Source organism: Oreochromis niloticus, linkage group LG17 (genome assembly GCF_001858045.2).
Source record: "Oreochromis niloticus isolate F11D_XX linkage group LG17, O_niloticus_UMD_NMBU, whole genome shotgun sequence".
In the NCBI taxonomy this organism is placed as follows: Eukaryota; Metazoa; Chordata; class Actinopteri; order Cichliformes; family Cichlidae; genus Oreochromis; species Oreochromis niloticus.
The window spans coordinates 17,583,459-17,600,662 of NC_031981.2; the positions used below are offsets into that span (position 1 = coordinate 17,583,459).

Below are 17,204 nucleotides of genomic sequence, written 5' to 3' on the forward strand. Positions count from 1 at the left end.
AAAGAATACGTTTTAGAAATGTGAAGCAGTAATATAGAAAAACTAAGTTTTATAATATAAAAAAGAGTTTAAATAGCTCAATAGTTTAACCTAATCTAAATTTAAATATTCAGTTTCTCTGACATTTTCTTCCCTTTTAAGTTACAAGTTACCTTGTGTGTATTTATAGTGTGTCTGCCTGTGTTCCTTGTTGGTTCGTCTGTGTTATTTGGTAATCTCTGCGTCTCTCTGCTCCTCATTCTGCTCTTCATCCCCTGCGTAACCTCCTGTTTTCCCCTGCATGTGATTCTGTGAGTTATGGTTTTGGGTTTTGTTTGTTATTAGTTTTCCCCAGTTTAGGTTTAGTTTTGCCCTCGCTTTTGTTATTTATCGTTCACTGTAAATCTGTAAACTCACTTGCATCACCACCGCTGTCTGCAACTTGGGTCCTCCTTCACTTCCCCACACGACTGCTGCCCCAGCCGTGACATTAACATCATACAGCACTCAAAGTTTTCTCCATAGTTGTTCTGTGTCTGTTAAGATGTTTGAGTTTTCAGTGTACTCTAATATTTTATGCTTTTTAAACAATAACTGGTTCAGTTGGAAAAGTGAAATGAGCTACAGAAAGCTAACGTGTTGTCCTTGGTTCAACTTCTGTATGAAAGTGGTTTAGCTCACACTCTCTCTCTCTCTCTCTTCCTGTGGGTCTGTCATCCTATGGCTCTTTCTCCGAAGTAACAGGAACCACCGAAGAGAGCCGGGGATCTTTGTCTGATTGGGTTTAATGTTGCATTAGTGTGTGTATTCATTAGTCGGCTCTGTAGAAGGGATTTCTGCAGGCAGCTGCAGCTTGTTTCCAGTCAGTTTGTTCTCTTATGTTTGATGTGACAGAATAGAAATAGCAGCACTTTGTCCTCCCTCACCGTGATTCTTCTTCTTCTTCTTCTTTTTTTGGGGGAAATGGCTCTTTAATGTTAAGCTTCTGTATCCTTCAGTTCAAGCTTGTCCTCTACATTTAAATATGACTTAACCCAACATTTTTCTTTTTTTTGTCTACTTGTTCAGATCTAAAGCTCCTTTTAAAGAAGCCGAGTGCCTCTATAGCTTACTTAGCATTAGCCAATAGATGAAGCACTCAGGCTAATGGCTGCTGACATCCGTACTCCATATGAAACCACAAGAGCTGTCAGAATACCAACAAATGAAAATATCCCATTAACTGTTTATTGTTGTTTACACTTTCCCCATTTTCACAAGCTCAAAAGGAAACGCACAACAGTTTCTTAGCCCAGTGCAGGTTTTTTATTTCATGACTAATCAAGAAGATAAAAGACTCATTTAACAAAGTGATGACTTTGTTAATGGAAACTTTCAACATATGTCACACAATAGTGCCACCTTATTGTGTATACATACATAATATATTAGAAACAGATATATTTGTACTTTGTAGCTCTTAGTTATGGTTATTACATAAAAAAAACAATGTTTCCAGTTAATAAGCAATAGCAGCAAATGATAATTACATTACCTTTAAACAAAGGAGAGATTTTAGGTATAGTATAGTGTTATAACTAGTGAAAACATCAATCTATATTAGTGTTTTATTATAAGGTAACAATACAGTCACATTGTTGCTATATTAGGAACATTTATTTCCAAATACTGCACAGAAATGATGATTTTATTGCTCACAAGTTTACTGTTTCTGCCTGATGGTATTGCTACATTTTTTTTTTTTACATGATCACTTCTAGTTAGTATCACATTATGTAAGTTTCAGTCTAATATTACTCAGCTAAAAACTACAGTTGATACTAAGCTATTACTTACTTATAATTTGATATCTAGTGGCTACTTCCTTTTAATTTCCACAGTATTTCCTCATTTTACTACTAGGCTGTAACATAAGAATAACAACATGCAAGTTTGATAAAAATGATTTAAAAAGTAGCAAAAAAGTTGACATTTAGTCATTAATACTTAGATCAAGGTTTGTTAAAGTGGCGATGATAAAAATCGACAGGTCAGCGTCTGAGCCGGAGACGGTGGAGAGGTTTCATAGTTCAGAGAGTCATTTAGAAGCACTGTGAGAAATACCAAAGCTCATTGTTCAAACCTCTTTAGTGTAGTCTGCCTTCACCTTTTGTGTGTGTGTGTGTGTGTGTGTGTGTGTGTGTCAGCTGCTGTCCTGTTGTTTGTTCAGTCGCTGTGACAGTTTGGCTCTACAAGACACATTTAGCCTGTGGCTAATGGCACACACACACCCAAACACACACACACACACTACAAACACAAGTGGGTGACGGTGTGTCTGGGAGGAGGGACCAGAGTAGAGCAGTTACTGCAGACAGAGACGCATCATGGATGGGAGTGAAGGATGACTATTTTGTGGAATTATATCAAGTTATGTTTGGATATGAATCACCACCTGAAGCCTGCAGGAACCCAAAAAACCTCAAAACAGTGTATGTGTGTGTGTGTGCGAGACAGAGTGTGTGTGTGCAATGGGGTTTACCACAAACTTTGGGAAACCTCTGAGGAGAATGTCCAGATTTTTCTATCGCTTTCCAAAAGTGATGCGACGTTCTGGACGCCTGGAAGTCAGTCTGCTGTGGAGAAGCTCTGGTGAGTTATGAGCGATGAACAGGACAGACCATTTAGCTGACCAGTATTCACCACGGTCAACTTCTCTTATGCAGTTTCTTTCCATTCTCCTCGTCTGTTAGTAGAAACTTATCCTATAGTTTACAGTAAACTGAACTGTTCTCTGGTAAGAGGAAACCTAAAATATCATGCAGTAAAATAACTTGTTAACAAACGCTTTGAACTGATCTGCCTATTTATGAAATTAAGATGGTTTTTAGTGGAAACTGAAAAAACAAACGCACCTCAAATGTCAGTGCCCTGCTTCATTTCTGCTGCTATTAGTGTGTGTGTGAATGTGCTTCAGTCTTTATTTTTCTCTTATACTTTTATCCTTTTTATATTCTGACTGGCTCAAGGTTTGATTACATACGCCCAAGCGCGTGTCCAGACATGTTGACAGTAACAAAAGAGACAAGACTAGAAAGATAATGAGGGGATAGCAGATGGCTGCTGCATTCAGCCCACACCTGTCCTCATTCACGCACCTGTCTTTGTCTTCTAACTTGTGTACAAGTATTTGCAGTTAGTGGACACAATATGTAGTCCTACCTACATATTTCACGCCGGATACTTAACCCTTTCTGCAGGAACTGCATTGTCTGATTTTACATTCCTTGTTAATGCTTCCTCTTTAACTTCTAATGCACCAATGTAAGGGCCCCCATACATGGCTTAAATAAACAAAGTCACTTCTATTATCCATCCATTCATCCATGGATGTGGAGCAGTAGCGACTACCTCACAGTCCACTAGTCCCCAGTTGTGTTACAGAAGTTCTTCAGTTATCTGCACGCCACCTGGATAGAAAGAAAAAAGCAATCTATCAAATATGTTTTTTGTCTTCTTCCTGTGCACTTGTGCTCTAATCAGGTGATTTCGGTTAATGTGGAAAATAGTGGAGCGGAACAGCAAAACAGGTTTTGAGGAGTGAAAATACACATGGACATTGCTTTTATTTTTATTGCACAAAAGGAGCATGATGGTAAAGGGGAAGCTGCATCCAGGACAGAAACAGCTGCATTTTACTGCATTTTTCAGCTTCTTTCAAGCACCTGCACAAACAGCATCCTAATGCTAAGCTAACCAGGAGCCCAGAGTCATGACAAAGCTGAGTGAATGCCAACCCCATTCACCCCATTCATTCAACCCCATTCAGTGCCTGTTGAACTTCAACAGGTAAAAAAAGAAGTGATGAGCAGTCAGGCTGCATTCCCATCACTTCACACTCAGCTGTGAACTGCTCCAGTCTGAGCTGGAAGCCACCACCTGATGAAGCCAACAGAAAATCATCATCTGCAAAGAGCAGAGACGAGATCCTGAGGCCACCAAAGAGGAAGCCTTTCGCCAGTTGGATGAAGTGGAAATTCTGTCCATAAAAATTATAACCACAATCTGTGGCAAACACTTTACCCTGGCAAAGTCCAACGCTCACTGGGAACAATCTGATCTACTGCTGCTAATCCGGGACAAGCTGTCAATGCAGTTGTAAGGCACCAAATGGCTTGTAGCAACCAACCAGATGCCCTATATGCCCATGTTTACTTATGCCATAAGTAAACATTTTTCTCATTAGTTTATAGTCCCAGTCACTTGATTTAAGTCTTAATAAAAAATAAAGATTATTTTATAAATAATGACCCAGTTAGAGTCACAAAGGAAGATAAAGTAAGGCATGTTTTAAGCCAACCCAACTTTATGATTGACATGTCTGTGCTATGTAAGCCAGATCAATGTCCATCATACCCCAGTTTAAGAGCAGTGGGATGGTGTGTGTGTGTGTTTGTTTCAGCACATGAGTGCTAAAGGAGCCGGAGCCTCATGGTGCTTCTCGCTGCACACACAGAACAAATTATAGAACTCGTGCTAAAAAACATTTCACTTTCACACACGGGTGAAAAATCCATAGCGTCTGGACAGTTTTGGATTTCTGACCTTTGACCTCTAATGTGAGACCCTGCTGAGTTTTACTGTACGATGCTAAAACCCAAACTGAAATGGTAGTTTTGGCTGCAGTCAGTCAGGTTTCAGATTGTCCAGACTCATCAAAGCATTTTATTATATTTTAGACAAAATAAAGAGAAAAGTAGCATTAAATACAACAAATGTAATTCTAATTTTTAAATAAAAATTTCCTCAATCTGATTTTCCTAAATCAAGATTTTCATATTCAAGAGAGGTTTTTCTATTATATTTTGCATTTGCTGTCTTAACCAACTGAATCAGAACTATTAATTCATAAGAATACAACGAGACAAATACTTTTAATATATAGCTCTTAAAAATGTTCCCTTATTAAAATCTCAATAATAGTTGTACATTTTCCGCTCTATTAAAAAATTGTCCTGTGTTAATCTGTTTAAAGTAGTTTCTATGTATTTTTAATTCAGTCACTTATTATATATCAGTACAGTAACAACTCACTGTAAATGACCCCTTTCTCAAAATGTGTTTTTACATGTTTACAGGCTTAAAGTTAGGTTCATTCATGCTGCATTGGCAATGAAAAAAAGAAAAGGTTACAGAGTTTATGTGTGTGTGTGTTTGAGACGTTCCTCCAGCGGGCTGATTGAGTCTGATCGATTTGTGGAGTCTGGGAAATGCTTTTATCCTTGAGACAGCAGATGAGGCAGATGGAGAGGAAGATGATGAGAAAAAGGAGGAAGAAAAAAACGCAAAAAACTGAGATATGATGGAGATCACTGGAACAGTCCTAACAATTCCTTACTGAAGATGAATGTTTACCTTTTTTGTCAATTATATTGCAAATGCAGCGATTGCAAGGACATTTTTTGGTATTCCTGTACACAAATTTCCATTCATCCATCTGTTCCATTTTCCAAAGCCAGTACCGGTATCAGTACCGAGTGATACGTACCTGCTGAAGACTCCTGAGAACATTTCGCTTTGTTGCAGTGGTTTAAAAGTCATGAACACAAACTAATAGACGATGATGACGAGGGGATGATGGCAATCATTGGCTAATGATCTATGAGTTGCGTATAGCAAACAACATACCCTTGATAATCCTCCTTCCTGACTCTAATTATTTGCCATAATTTACAAAATTAATTTTAAGAGAAGTGAGCTGTTTCTGTTTCACAGCATCTTCCAGACTAAAAAAAGATGCAACACTTCTCACTCGGCATTAACAGCTGAGGTAAACAGTGGCCTTCCACAGATGGGGAACAAGTCTGGGGCGGATGTGAACACTCCAGATGCCCGCAGCCTCATGTACTACAACCTAAATTTAATTTTTTTGATCTCTTATGCCTGACTAAAACATGTTTGTCCTATAGCAGACACCGTAGCTAGGGCTATGCACCTGAACTGGGAGGGGTAAGACAACAGAACCTAATAGATTGGAATCTGCAATCTACTGACATCTAGTGGTGAAAAATGTCACACACTGTAACTTTTACTTTTAGGACTTTGAAGCTACATCCATCTTTTATTCTTTCTGGGGTTTTTCGTTTCAGTTAAAAGTAGAAAATGCAGCCGAAATCTTTATCATGGTTTAAAGTGGTGTACTGACTTTTTTCTGGTTTGGTTTGATGCAGCACCTGCTGTGTGTTGATATCTTCTTCATGTCCAAAAATAACCCTGCATGCTGCATAATGGTATTGATGGATGGATGTACAAGGCTCTTTATGACTTCCTCTGTGGATCAGGTTCATTGTCAGAAGGGATTGAGGTGGATGATTGGGCGGGCGGATGACTGGATGGGCAGGAAACTGGATAGGCCAACTCAACTGTAGTCATAACAAGCTACGAAACAGAGCAAACGGGGAGGAGAGAGTGGCTGCAGATGGCTGAGTCAGCAGGCCTACGTCCATCCATCCATCCACCACTGCCACCCCTCCTCCTCTCCTGTCTGTGTGCCCATCTCACTGTGGCCTCCATTTGACTGTTAAATCACCCACTCAGCACAACAACAGAGAGAGAGAGGCAGATAGGGAAACGGGGGAGAATGGCACATCAGCATCTGAAGCACGGCCGAGAAACACCGCAGAGAGAGAGAGAAGAGAGAGCGTGTTGGCATGTGTGGTTCCATTCAGCGCGAGTGTGTGTGTGTGTGCAGGAGGATGTCATGTTGAGGCTCGTAGACAGGATTTCAGTGAGTGTATGAGTTGAAGATGGGAGATGGGAGCAGCCATGTGCAAGCTGTCGGATAAAGTTGGACAGCACGTGAGAAAGAAGTCGACAGGTAGGATCGTGGGACTAAAGACACACACATCTGCACGCACGAGGCACGTGTAGGGTTTTGTTGGGGTGCGTCAGAGTGAATAATGTTTGTTTGATTGCAAGAAGTGACTTGGAACAAGCCCCCTCCTCGGTTCCATTTGTTTTAATGGTGCATTTGGGTTGTAGCCAGTATTCAAGGTTTGGTGTGTGTGTGTGTGTGCGTGCCACTTAAATTAAAGTTATAACAAAAGTTGGGCACCACAGGGGAGAAGATATGGCTTCAGTGGGTACATTTAGTCTGCAGCTAACTTGTTTTCATGTTGATTTAGCCTTAAATATTTTTATATATTCCTGTGTCATGAGAACAAATCTGTAAACATTGCTTAATAAGCTCTGTTGTGAGCCAAAGACTGTTTGTAAAATGGGTTTTTATGTCCAATCAAAAAAGCTGAAAGCCCTAAAATGATTGATTTAGTGATTAAAAAGATAGAGGAAATCTACATTTTCGTTGTTGGAACAAACATTTTCATGTTTTGTTTGATAAATGGATAAAAAGGTGATTCATTTCTTACCAATTGCTTAATTTCTCTCAAATGACTGGAGTTTTAAAGCTGTAGCAAACAGTTTATGTAAATTAAATATGCTTTTAGTAGCTTTGGTGATTGATGTGTTAGAATCTGTAAGCTGTCTACAATTAGATATTAGATGTTATTCCTTAAAATATAAGAATGGTAAATGGACATTGGAGGATCAGATGAGCTCATTCAGCCAAGCTGAAGCTTCAAAGCTGCTGCTCAGTGTTTTTGTCCCATGATTCTCAAACTTTTCCAACTCATGAAAACATTTTTGTTTCTAAAGCTTCTCACGTTGTAGCGATAGGACCATCCTGTGGGATAGGCTCCAGCCCCCCTGCTACGATGAATGTGATGAGTGGAAGAACATGGATAAATGGATGTTTATGTTTATGGATGTTTGATTTTTCTTTTTTTTACGGAGTGAGAAAGCCAAATTTATGTCTCTAATTAAGAGAAAAACACTCCTATAATCAGAGAAATCATGTTGTATTTGTGAGCCAGCAATACTAGTTTGCAAAGAAGATGAATTTGACTCATCATCATCCAGAAGATGTCATTTTAAAATGTTACAGGTTTTGCTCATCTGAAGTATCCTATATGAATGTGGGGCCCACATCTTGCTCATGACTTTTTGTTTTTATTTAATGGTAATTTGGAAAAGAAATTGTCATATTTAATTCCTCTTTATTTGCATTTTAATGTTAAAACATAGTTCAATCTCACCGGATTTTATTCTGAAACCTCTCCCTCCTCCATGTCATCATTTGCATGTTGTTGTTTTCCATTTGCAGAAGAAGAACCTCAACCGACACGCTGCCCTTATCAAAAGAGCATTTGCATATACGTTACAGAAACTTTTTTCCATATGCATATCTGCTCTTTACTGCTAACCTTATCATTTATAATTTTATTACCAGTGAATGAATCTATAATCAGGTCATTTCTCTGCAGGTTGCAAGTACGCGTGCCACACTGCATGTCGGGACAAAGTGGCACTGGACTGCCATCCTCCAGCGTCACCCATCAGCCAGGACCAGCTCAACAACAACAACACGCCGATCCATGTGAGTACACAAAACACTCTGACTGGGATTTCTCGCTTTTGTTTTCCAGTCAGCTCCGTCTAATCCAACTCACGAGAAGCTCTTTGTGTGTAACTGTGGTCCAATTATCCACAAATATATACAGTGTGGGTTTTTAAAAAAGATTATTTAGTGTTATGTGATGGTGAAATAGTGTTTAAGAGGAACCACACCTGATTTTGAGCACTTCAATGACCTCCCCTCTGTGCTGTGTGATGATTAGAGATTAGTGTTTTATTGTTGAGCCAGTAACAGCAGTTAGTTTTATTATTATTATGTTATTCTTTCTGAAAGCATCTTTGTCTGTGGAAACAAAAACTACATACATTTAACAACAAAATGTAAGTAGAGTTAAACTAGAGGAGTCTAAAAAGTCTCCTGGGTTGTAAAACCCAGGTTATTTTAAATTTTATTTTAAATTTTGGTTTATTTGTTTTGTTTTGTTAAATTTATGTAAACATTTAAACAGGAAACAGGAAGTAATATCTCTGCATAAAGCAAAATTCACAAGATCCCTTCACATTTGCTGATTTTCAGTTTAGAAAGGACAGATGAAATATAAATACAATTATAATCACTCTGTTTTTACCATTTTTTAAAGCATCAATAAACATATAAATAAATAATAATCCATCACTGTAATGCTGTTGATCACCTCTGGATTGTGCTGTAGGCTCATTTTTTAGCTGGTGCAGTTTGCTGTTTCCCACTTTTGAGCTATCCACACACAGTACAAGAGAAAACAGGAAGCTAACAGTTTATTTCATTATTTTTTGTTGAACGGTGTTAATGCAATGCTCTGTGCCTCGATACCTGGCAATACAGGCAGAGTAAGACTCGCAGATTACAGGCATAACAGGAAAATATTTCCTCTTTCACCTTCAGAGAGATGCCCACTACCAAAGGATAACAACCAAATATTAACAGAGTTTGAAAAACATTTATTTTAAACTAAAATGGGCACAAATATATATTTTAAAAATGTCACCGTAGTTACCAGTGTTAGGATATTATTGCTTCAGCAGCCAAAACTTTAAACACAACCTGTAACAAATTATCTTAAAGAAGTAGAAATAAACTTAAAATGACACAAAAAGACAAATACTGGCTGTACGACTTCATAAATCCCTAAAATAAAGTAGATCAATAATTTTATAGTTTTTCAATCACTGATCAGACAAAACAAACTTTCTGATATAAATATAGGTTTTAAGAAACTTTGTTTTTTAAGTACTTTGCAACTTGTTCTCTAATGTGTGCCTTTCTCCTATTTTTGTGTATCGCTCTCTTGGTTTTATTTCTGTTTCTCCTGTCTGCTGTGTATTCCTGCTGTCTGTTTATGTTTTATTCCTGCACAGTTGGTGTGGAGCACCCACAATTTCATTGTACATGTACAATAACAATAAAGGGCTATTCTATTCTATTCTATTCCTAAAGTGCATTTTACAGACCCAGTTCATGAAGTGATTAGTTAATTAGCTGATAATGTGATGGATGTGGTATAAAATTATATTTATCTGAGCTGGAAACATGTTGGAGTCTGTTTTTGATTAATCCCAGTCTGCTCTGATATAAGATCGCTACACTCACACACACCCATCATGCATCACTCACCAAGAATGGTGTGTGTGTGTGTGTGTGTGTGTGTGTGTGTAGGGGTGTGTGTGTGTGTGTGTGTGTTAGTACAGCCAGCTAGAGTTATTTCCTTCATAGGAAACAGTTACAGGATGTGTGACACTGGCAAAAAGAGAGAGATCAGCATGCAAACACTCACGTGTTCGAATCACAACACTTATATTAAAACAAATAAACCACTCGTCTTTCTCCGGTCAACGGTCACATCCCGTTTTATACAATGGAGGAGTTAAAACCCTCCCATTATTGTATTCATGCACTAATCCACATTTTAGTGGATAAATATTTATGTATGCACAGATAAGTTAATGATGAGTCAGCAAATGAACAGAACACAGAGAGTGTCAATAGAAAATTGTATTTTTTAGTCAGTATAAGCTTTTCATGATATAAGTTTACTTGTGATAGAATGCTGCATGATGATCATTTCCTAGCTTAGAACTGATTGTACTTTTCATTGTTTTGGACTGATTGTTCTTTATAAAACGTGTTCTGATATTTGTATCTGAACCTTCCCACAGCGATAGTAAGAAGTCAAACAAGCAGTTCTGACCTCACACACGCACACACACACACACACACACACACACACACACACACACACACACACACACAATCACATACGCATATGCTCACGTCACTGAACAAATGTATTCATTTTTCTTGTGTATAAATAAAGGCAAGTGCAAGAGCAGAGCGCGCACTTCACAGGGCCCCCACTCTGATGTGAGCGTTCTATGAAACGCCCTTGCAAGTTAAAACTGCAGCGTCTGTGTGTGTCTTCACTCTTAGACTCTCAGCTGAAGAAGTGTCATTTAGAATAAATCTCTTGACAGAGAGGAACTGTGATAGCACTAAACAGCACTAAAAGTTAGTTTTTAAATGTACCTAAAGTGTAATAATCAATGAAATCTTCTCCCTGAATGCATAAAAAGGGGTCATATTGGGCTTTTTCTTCTTTTATGATATAATATATCTAATCAAGATGTACAAGTAATCCCTGTGAACAAACAGCTCGGACTTTAGCTTGCTCTAAATGTTCAGATTCACACATTTTTCTCTATGTTTGGCTACTGTGTGAGTCATGCAAAGCTACTCTAGGATAGTCCAAAAATACAAGTATAGAGCTGGCTCTATGTCCCACCCTGATGGAAGATGGCTCGAAATTAAATGGAAGTAATTTGATGCTTCTGGATTTTGAGTTTTTCTCTTGTTGAGTTTTTGATCCATCTATCCTTCCATACATACAACCATTCCCAAGCCAGTCAAGAGGCTTAATCTCTCTATCTTGTCCTGGCTGTTTTCCTGGCATCTTCCCAGTAGGACATGCTCACTGGTATCCACGATTGACTTCTTTTGGAATGGGAACCTTTCCGTAAAGTGACCATCACCGTCAAACTTGGCTCTCTCTTCAGCACAACTGATTGGTGTATCTGCATCACTGCTGATGCCACACTGATCCATCGATCCATCACTCACCTGCTCCAGTCTCCCTTTACTGGTGAACAAGAGCTTGAGATACTTAAACTCGTCCACCGATCCCAGCAAACATTTAGACCTGGAATAACCAATCGGCTGCTGGTGGTAGTTCCAAAATAAAAGTTGTGCTGATGTCGGAGACACAACCTCAACATCGTTTCAAGCTGCTCATTGAAGGTAGCACACAGACCTTTGTTAGGCTTTTTAGCAGGAAAGCTGACACTGCAAAGATACCTCAGACTCACGCCCTCTCACTCTAGGGCCCATTTCTGATCCCACTGATTACACGGTCAATCCAGTGCATCACAGGGTTTATGCTGCTGACATCAGGGATGATAGATAAGACAAAGTATAAGATAATATCCTCCTATATATCCTCTTTAGATTCCTATGTACTCCCATCATGTTCTTGATCAAAACAACGTCACACCTCACTGCTTACATCCCATCTGGCAGTGACATTGTTGTAAACTCCAATGAGTTTCTAAGGGTGGTTTTGGCTCGTGTTCATCAACACTGGTGTGGGTTTATTCTTCGAGGAGGAGGAGGATTAGCTCAGCATAATTTCAAACCAATGCTGAGCACATTTGCGCTCTAATAGTGCTGAATAATGCTGAGTAAAGAGCTTTTGTGGGCTTTTAGGTGTCAGTTATTTAATAAAAATACATTTCTGGTGTGGTTGTGGTGTGTGTGGCCACAGATGTGTAGCAGACATGCATGTGTTTGCAGTTAAATGGATTGTATGTGGGCTGAGACACTGATTGATAATGAGCATGTACTTTTCTTGTAATAATACATTTAGAAATCCTGCTTTTTTGTTGTTGTTGTTGTTATTGAAAACGTGTCAAAAATGCAATGTTGCCTGTAAGTTTTTTAAGACAGCTGAATCATGTGAAAGAGCGACTGTCTGTCTGAGGTCTGTGGTGGAGACGTCGTCTACAAACTGAATGCCTGAGATAACTGCGTGATATGCCGCTGTAAGGCAGTTGTAAGCTCTGGTGTTTTAGAGAAAGTAGTGAAGTCTGAGTGTGTCTTTGTGTATATGATAAAGTCAGTTGTGGATTGCGAACCTGCAGTCATTTCTCCGTCATTTCAGGTCCATCCATGCATTTTCCTAACCACAAACAACCATTCACGCACGTGCTACAGCCAATTTAGACTCACCAATTCCTCCTAAAGTCCAAAGACTGTAAGAGGAAGCCACAGAGAACCCACACAGACACACTCAGAGCCGGCAAGCTCCACACAGAAGCCTAATTTCAAGCCATATTTTCTAAATTTTCGCCTTTTTAAGTGTCAGAAAGAAGGATTACCTTATTCAGGCTAAACTCATTGGCTAATGACTTTCAAAGCAGTTTTCTTTATATAGTGCCAAATCATGATCCAATAACAGAGAGAAAACCCAACAAGCAGACAAACCCCTGTAAGCAAGCACTTGGTGACAGTAGGAAGGAAAGACTCCCAGGAAATCTGCATTATGGATGAACTGAAGTCTTTTCAGGGAGCTTTTAGAACACCAGGACAAAAATGAATCATAGTAGTCCAGCCTAGAAGTAATAAATGTATGAACTAAATTTACAGCATCATTCTGACACAGGATATTTCTAATTTTTTAGATCTTTCTCAAATGACAGAAAGCAGTCCTTCATATTTGTTTAATATGCACAATATGCAGCTCAGAAACAATTCCAAGATTTCTCACAATGTTACTGAAGGACAACCAGCTCTAAATGACTTGTTATCCGTCATTTAGAGCTGGTTTGCAACACCCTGGACAGCTGAATACAAACATAGTTATAGGTACAGGAAAACAGCCACCTGCATGTATGCATGCATGTATGCTATACCTTTCCACCTAAATTGGCTAATAAAAATAATCCCCAAAAGGCCACCAGGAATTGTTACATTTGTCATTCAAAGTTTGCATTGTACTACCACACAGCTGCAGTGGTCGTGAGTTTTTCCCGTTAGAGCTGCTGATTGGCTCTTTGGGGGCAGGAACAAAGCAGCCCTCCCAGATTAGATTTCTATTCCGGGTTCTCGCTCTTATAATGTTTATTGGAGTTGGAAGTGTAGATGTATGTGGATGCCTGTCAGCAGTAGCTGAGCTACACACACAAATATACACACACCTGTGTTAGTTATCACAGTGACAGTGATCTCACACAGCAGCCAGCCAGTGTTTGGAGGCATTTACTCAAGAGTGTAATACTAGCACCCCGTGAGAATGGCGTATCAAGAAGTAGGTCAGCAGGCATCAAAAACAGTGCAAACACCGCACGCGAAACTCAAACAGCTTGAGAGGAAACAGAGTTTAATGTTAAACTACTAAGTGTTTAATTAACAATTCAATAAGCTAATAATTCTAGTGTATTTTAGTCTATGTACTATAGTTTTTACATAGTACATTTATTCTTTACTCATTGATTTCTTTTTTTATTGAGTTTTCTTATTAATTTCTTATTGTTGTATCTGTTGTTTTTGGTCATATCTTTAATTTACTTTTACTGATTCACTTTATAATCCTTGTGCTGCTCTAACAAGGAAATCTCCCTAGTATGTGATTAATAAAGCCTATATCTATAAAGCATAGAAGTGAAAACTGTCACTATGTGCTTTTTTCTGTACAGTAGATTCACGTATGTCCTAAATTACCTCTAGTCATAACAGAACTGTAACAGACAATAAATAGTGACCAACCACAACAAGTTATTTTTTCCCCCTTGAGGCCTAAAAATGGTTCTTCTTTCTTTTTTTATGTATCTTGTTATTCTTTAGTTATACTTGGACCTCTTTCTGTGATCCTTTATCACACTTTCCAATACAAATGTCATCTTTTTGAAAATTATTACTTATATTCTCCTGCATTTGATTTTTATTCAGTAAAACTTTTGCAGAAACATCTGCAGGTTTGTGTTCCAGTCAACTGCAGGGGCGTCAAAACTTATTTTGGAAACTGACAAAAGATACAAGCCCGTTATTGCTTTAAACTTTAGTAACCGGAGATAACATTTACATAACCTCCTCTGGAGAGGCCGTACAGTATGTGTACCAGTTATAGTCCTGCCATGTGATAGGTTTAGCTGAAGGGGGAGACAGTTAATGAGTGATGGGGAGAAAGAGGGAATCAGGTCTATTTCCTCTGTGCTGGGAAAGACAAACATGGGCAGACGAGGGGAGACGAAGACGGCACAGGGAAGGAGACTGAACGAGGAGTCGGGTTGGGGATGATTGTTCATGTGTTTTCTCTTTGGCTCTAATGGAGCCTCTTTAACACCACCCGGTCGGTGGAGGATGATTTATTGGGGCCTGATGTCACATTAACTGCCGCGCTGGGTTTTCAGGAAAATAGCAGGAGTTACTGTAAAGACCATTAATGATAGGGAACACTGATTTCTTATCATTACCTTCAGCTTTTCCTCCTGTGCTGCTGTCCCTGATCATTACTGGTGACTCCTGCTGTCTTAATAAAATAACCACAAACAAAGCAGAAAGAAAAATGATTGCTAAATTTCATAGTATACTGTACAATTAGCAGATGGTGGTGGCTCAGACACAATATGGCACTGTATGAAAAAACAGATTTTCTGGCCCTTAAGTGAGTCCCAGCAGTTAACAGCTGTTTACAGATCGTGAAGCTGACATTTAGAGGAGCTGGAAACCGTGGGAAATATTTCTGCACACAAGAGGAGGACTTCTAGCATTAAGTGAAAGTTGCGTCAGGGCCAGGGGTGTCAAACTCCTTTTAGTGCCTGAGCCACATGAAGTTTAATTCGATCTCAAGTGTGCCAGAAAAGTAGAACCACCTATCTAACTCTACCAAAAACTCTCAGCAAAAGAAGGTATTTTTTGTTTGTTTAATTAATTGTATAAAAAAACCTAAATCCTCAAGGTGCTTCATATTATAAGGTAAAGAGAGAACCTCCCAAAACACTGCAAAGATAATTTAGCAGGTTGCATGTTAGACACCAAGTCTGGTCTCCCGGGCTGTGAAATAGTATGAGGCAATTAGCGTCGCAGCAGATGAATTCTTGCCCACTTCTGTTTACAAAGTTGTTTTATTTCATCCACACAGAAAAGTTTTCCAGCATGAACAACCTCTTTAAGGTCACGCCAGCACATCTCAGTAGGATTTTAGTCCATTCCAAATCCTTAATTTTGGTGTTTTTGAACCATTCTGAAGTGGACTTGCTCGTGTGTTTTGGATCCTTGTCCTGCTGGACTAGCTGAGGGTGCTTGAGCTTCAGGGCATGAACTGATGGTGAGAGATTTTCCTCCAGAATTTTCTGTTAGAGAGCAGAATTCATGGTTTCATGACCATCACACTACCACCACCATGGTTCACTGGAGTATTTGCAATCCCACTCACTCATGGATGTCAGTGACTTTCAGCTTTTTCAGCTGTTTCTTTAGATCATGGCTGGTCTGCTTCACTTTGTCACACGGGTTCTATTTAAGTGATTTCTGGATTCAACAGTGTACTTTGTATTTACTCGTCCTGTCTTTGTCTAATATTAACATTTGTTTGATGATCTGAAACAAGTGTGACAAATATGCAAAAACACAGAAAACAGGAAGGGGCAAACACTTTCACAGCACTGTAGTCCTCGCCACAATGTCACAAAGTCAGAGTTAACAGTGAGAAACAGCATGAATCTCAGTGTGCAAATAGTTATTTGAAAGGGTTTTATATTGTAACTCAGTAGGAAGGAGAGCGGGAACAGAACTCAAGGTAATGGTTTTAAAGTTAGGAAGGCAACTTTAAAAAAGAAAAGAAGGAATGTTAATGGGTTTTCCCTCCGAGTTTTATGGTTGCTCATTAACAGCTATATGCTAGAGCCGGGGTGAGGTCACATTAAAGTAAATACACACAAACACACACACACAAGCCAAACCAGTGGAGAGCAGCTGTAAAATCAGCATGGGAAAAGGTTTCTGCTCTTTTTTTCTACATTGTTCCTCACAGAGTTTATTCTGCTGCTTAATTTGGGGCTTTATTCTGTTTCTCTGTCTGTCTTGTGTCAGTTGAGCTTTAACCTGGAGCACAACGGTATTTGAAATCCTATTTTATGCTTTGACCTTGACGGCACTTATTGCCGTCTTGGTGTATTGGCGCATTTTGTGAACATTATCCTGCCTGGAGTCAAGACAAAACTAAACTATAGTTCAGGGTTGCTGACTTTAGATACTATTTAGAGCGAGATTCACAGAAATTGGTTAACAGCTTAATACTTTTAAGGGATGAAATCCACAGGATCCACAGGTGAGACCTGTAGATCCTGACCATTTCTTTGTCTGTGTTAGGGATAATTAAGAATCCTGCAGATCTGCAGATGCAAAGCTCCTCTGGCAGAGTCCAAAAATAAAATATAAGTACATGGATCTGGAAATGAGCAGTTCTCTTTTCAGTAACACAGCGTTCCTGACTGGTTGATGAGTCCCCAACCTGTTGGTGCGCGGTTGTTTGAAGTTGCTGGCATTCACTAAGAGAAATTTGTTCGAAAGAGGTTTATGGTGCTGCCCTAACAAACCTTAATTGCCCTAGTTACCCGTAGTTTTCTGAAAAACGTGGCTTTTCTGCAAAAAGTTGCTGAGCAGTAGTGAAACTGTAAAAACTATA

General features: G+C 39.1%; 1 protein-coding gene across 2 annotated transcripts in view; it reads left to right on the forward strand.

The window, feature by feature from the left end:
- The window catches only part of rassf3 (Ras association domain family member 3), a 72,679-nt gene that overhangs the window by 4,495 nt on the left and 50,980 nt on the right, over positions 1–17,204 (forward strand). The window contains exons 1-2 of one of the 2 annotated variants that reach the window (XM_019346773.2): positions 6,669–6,835; positions 8,340–8,452. In XM_019346773.2, coding sequence (XP_019202318.1) covers positions 6,772–6,835; positions 8,340–8,452 — 177 coding nt within the window. In that variant the 5' untranslated portion in view covers positions 6,669–6,771. Of the gene's footprint in view, positions 1–6,668; positions 6,836–8,339; positions 8,453–17,204 lie in introns of those variants that run through there. The other variant, XM_019346772.2, reaches the window with a different exon arrangement.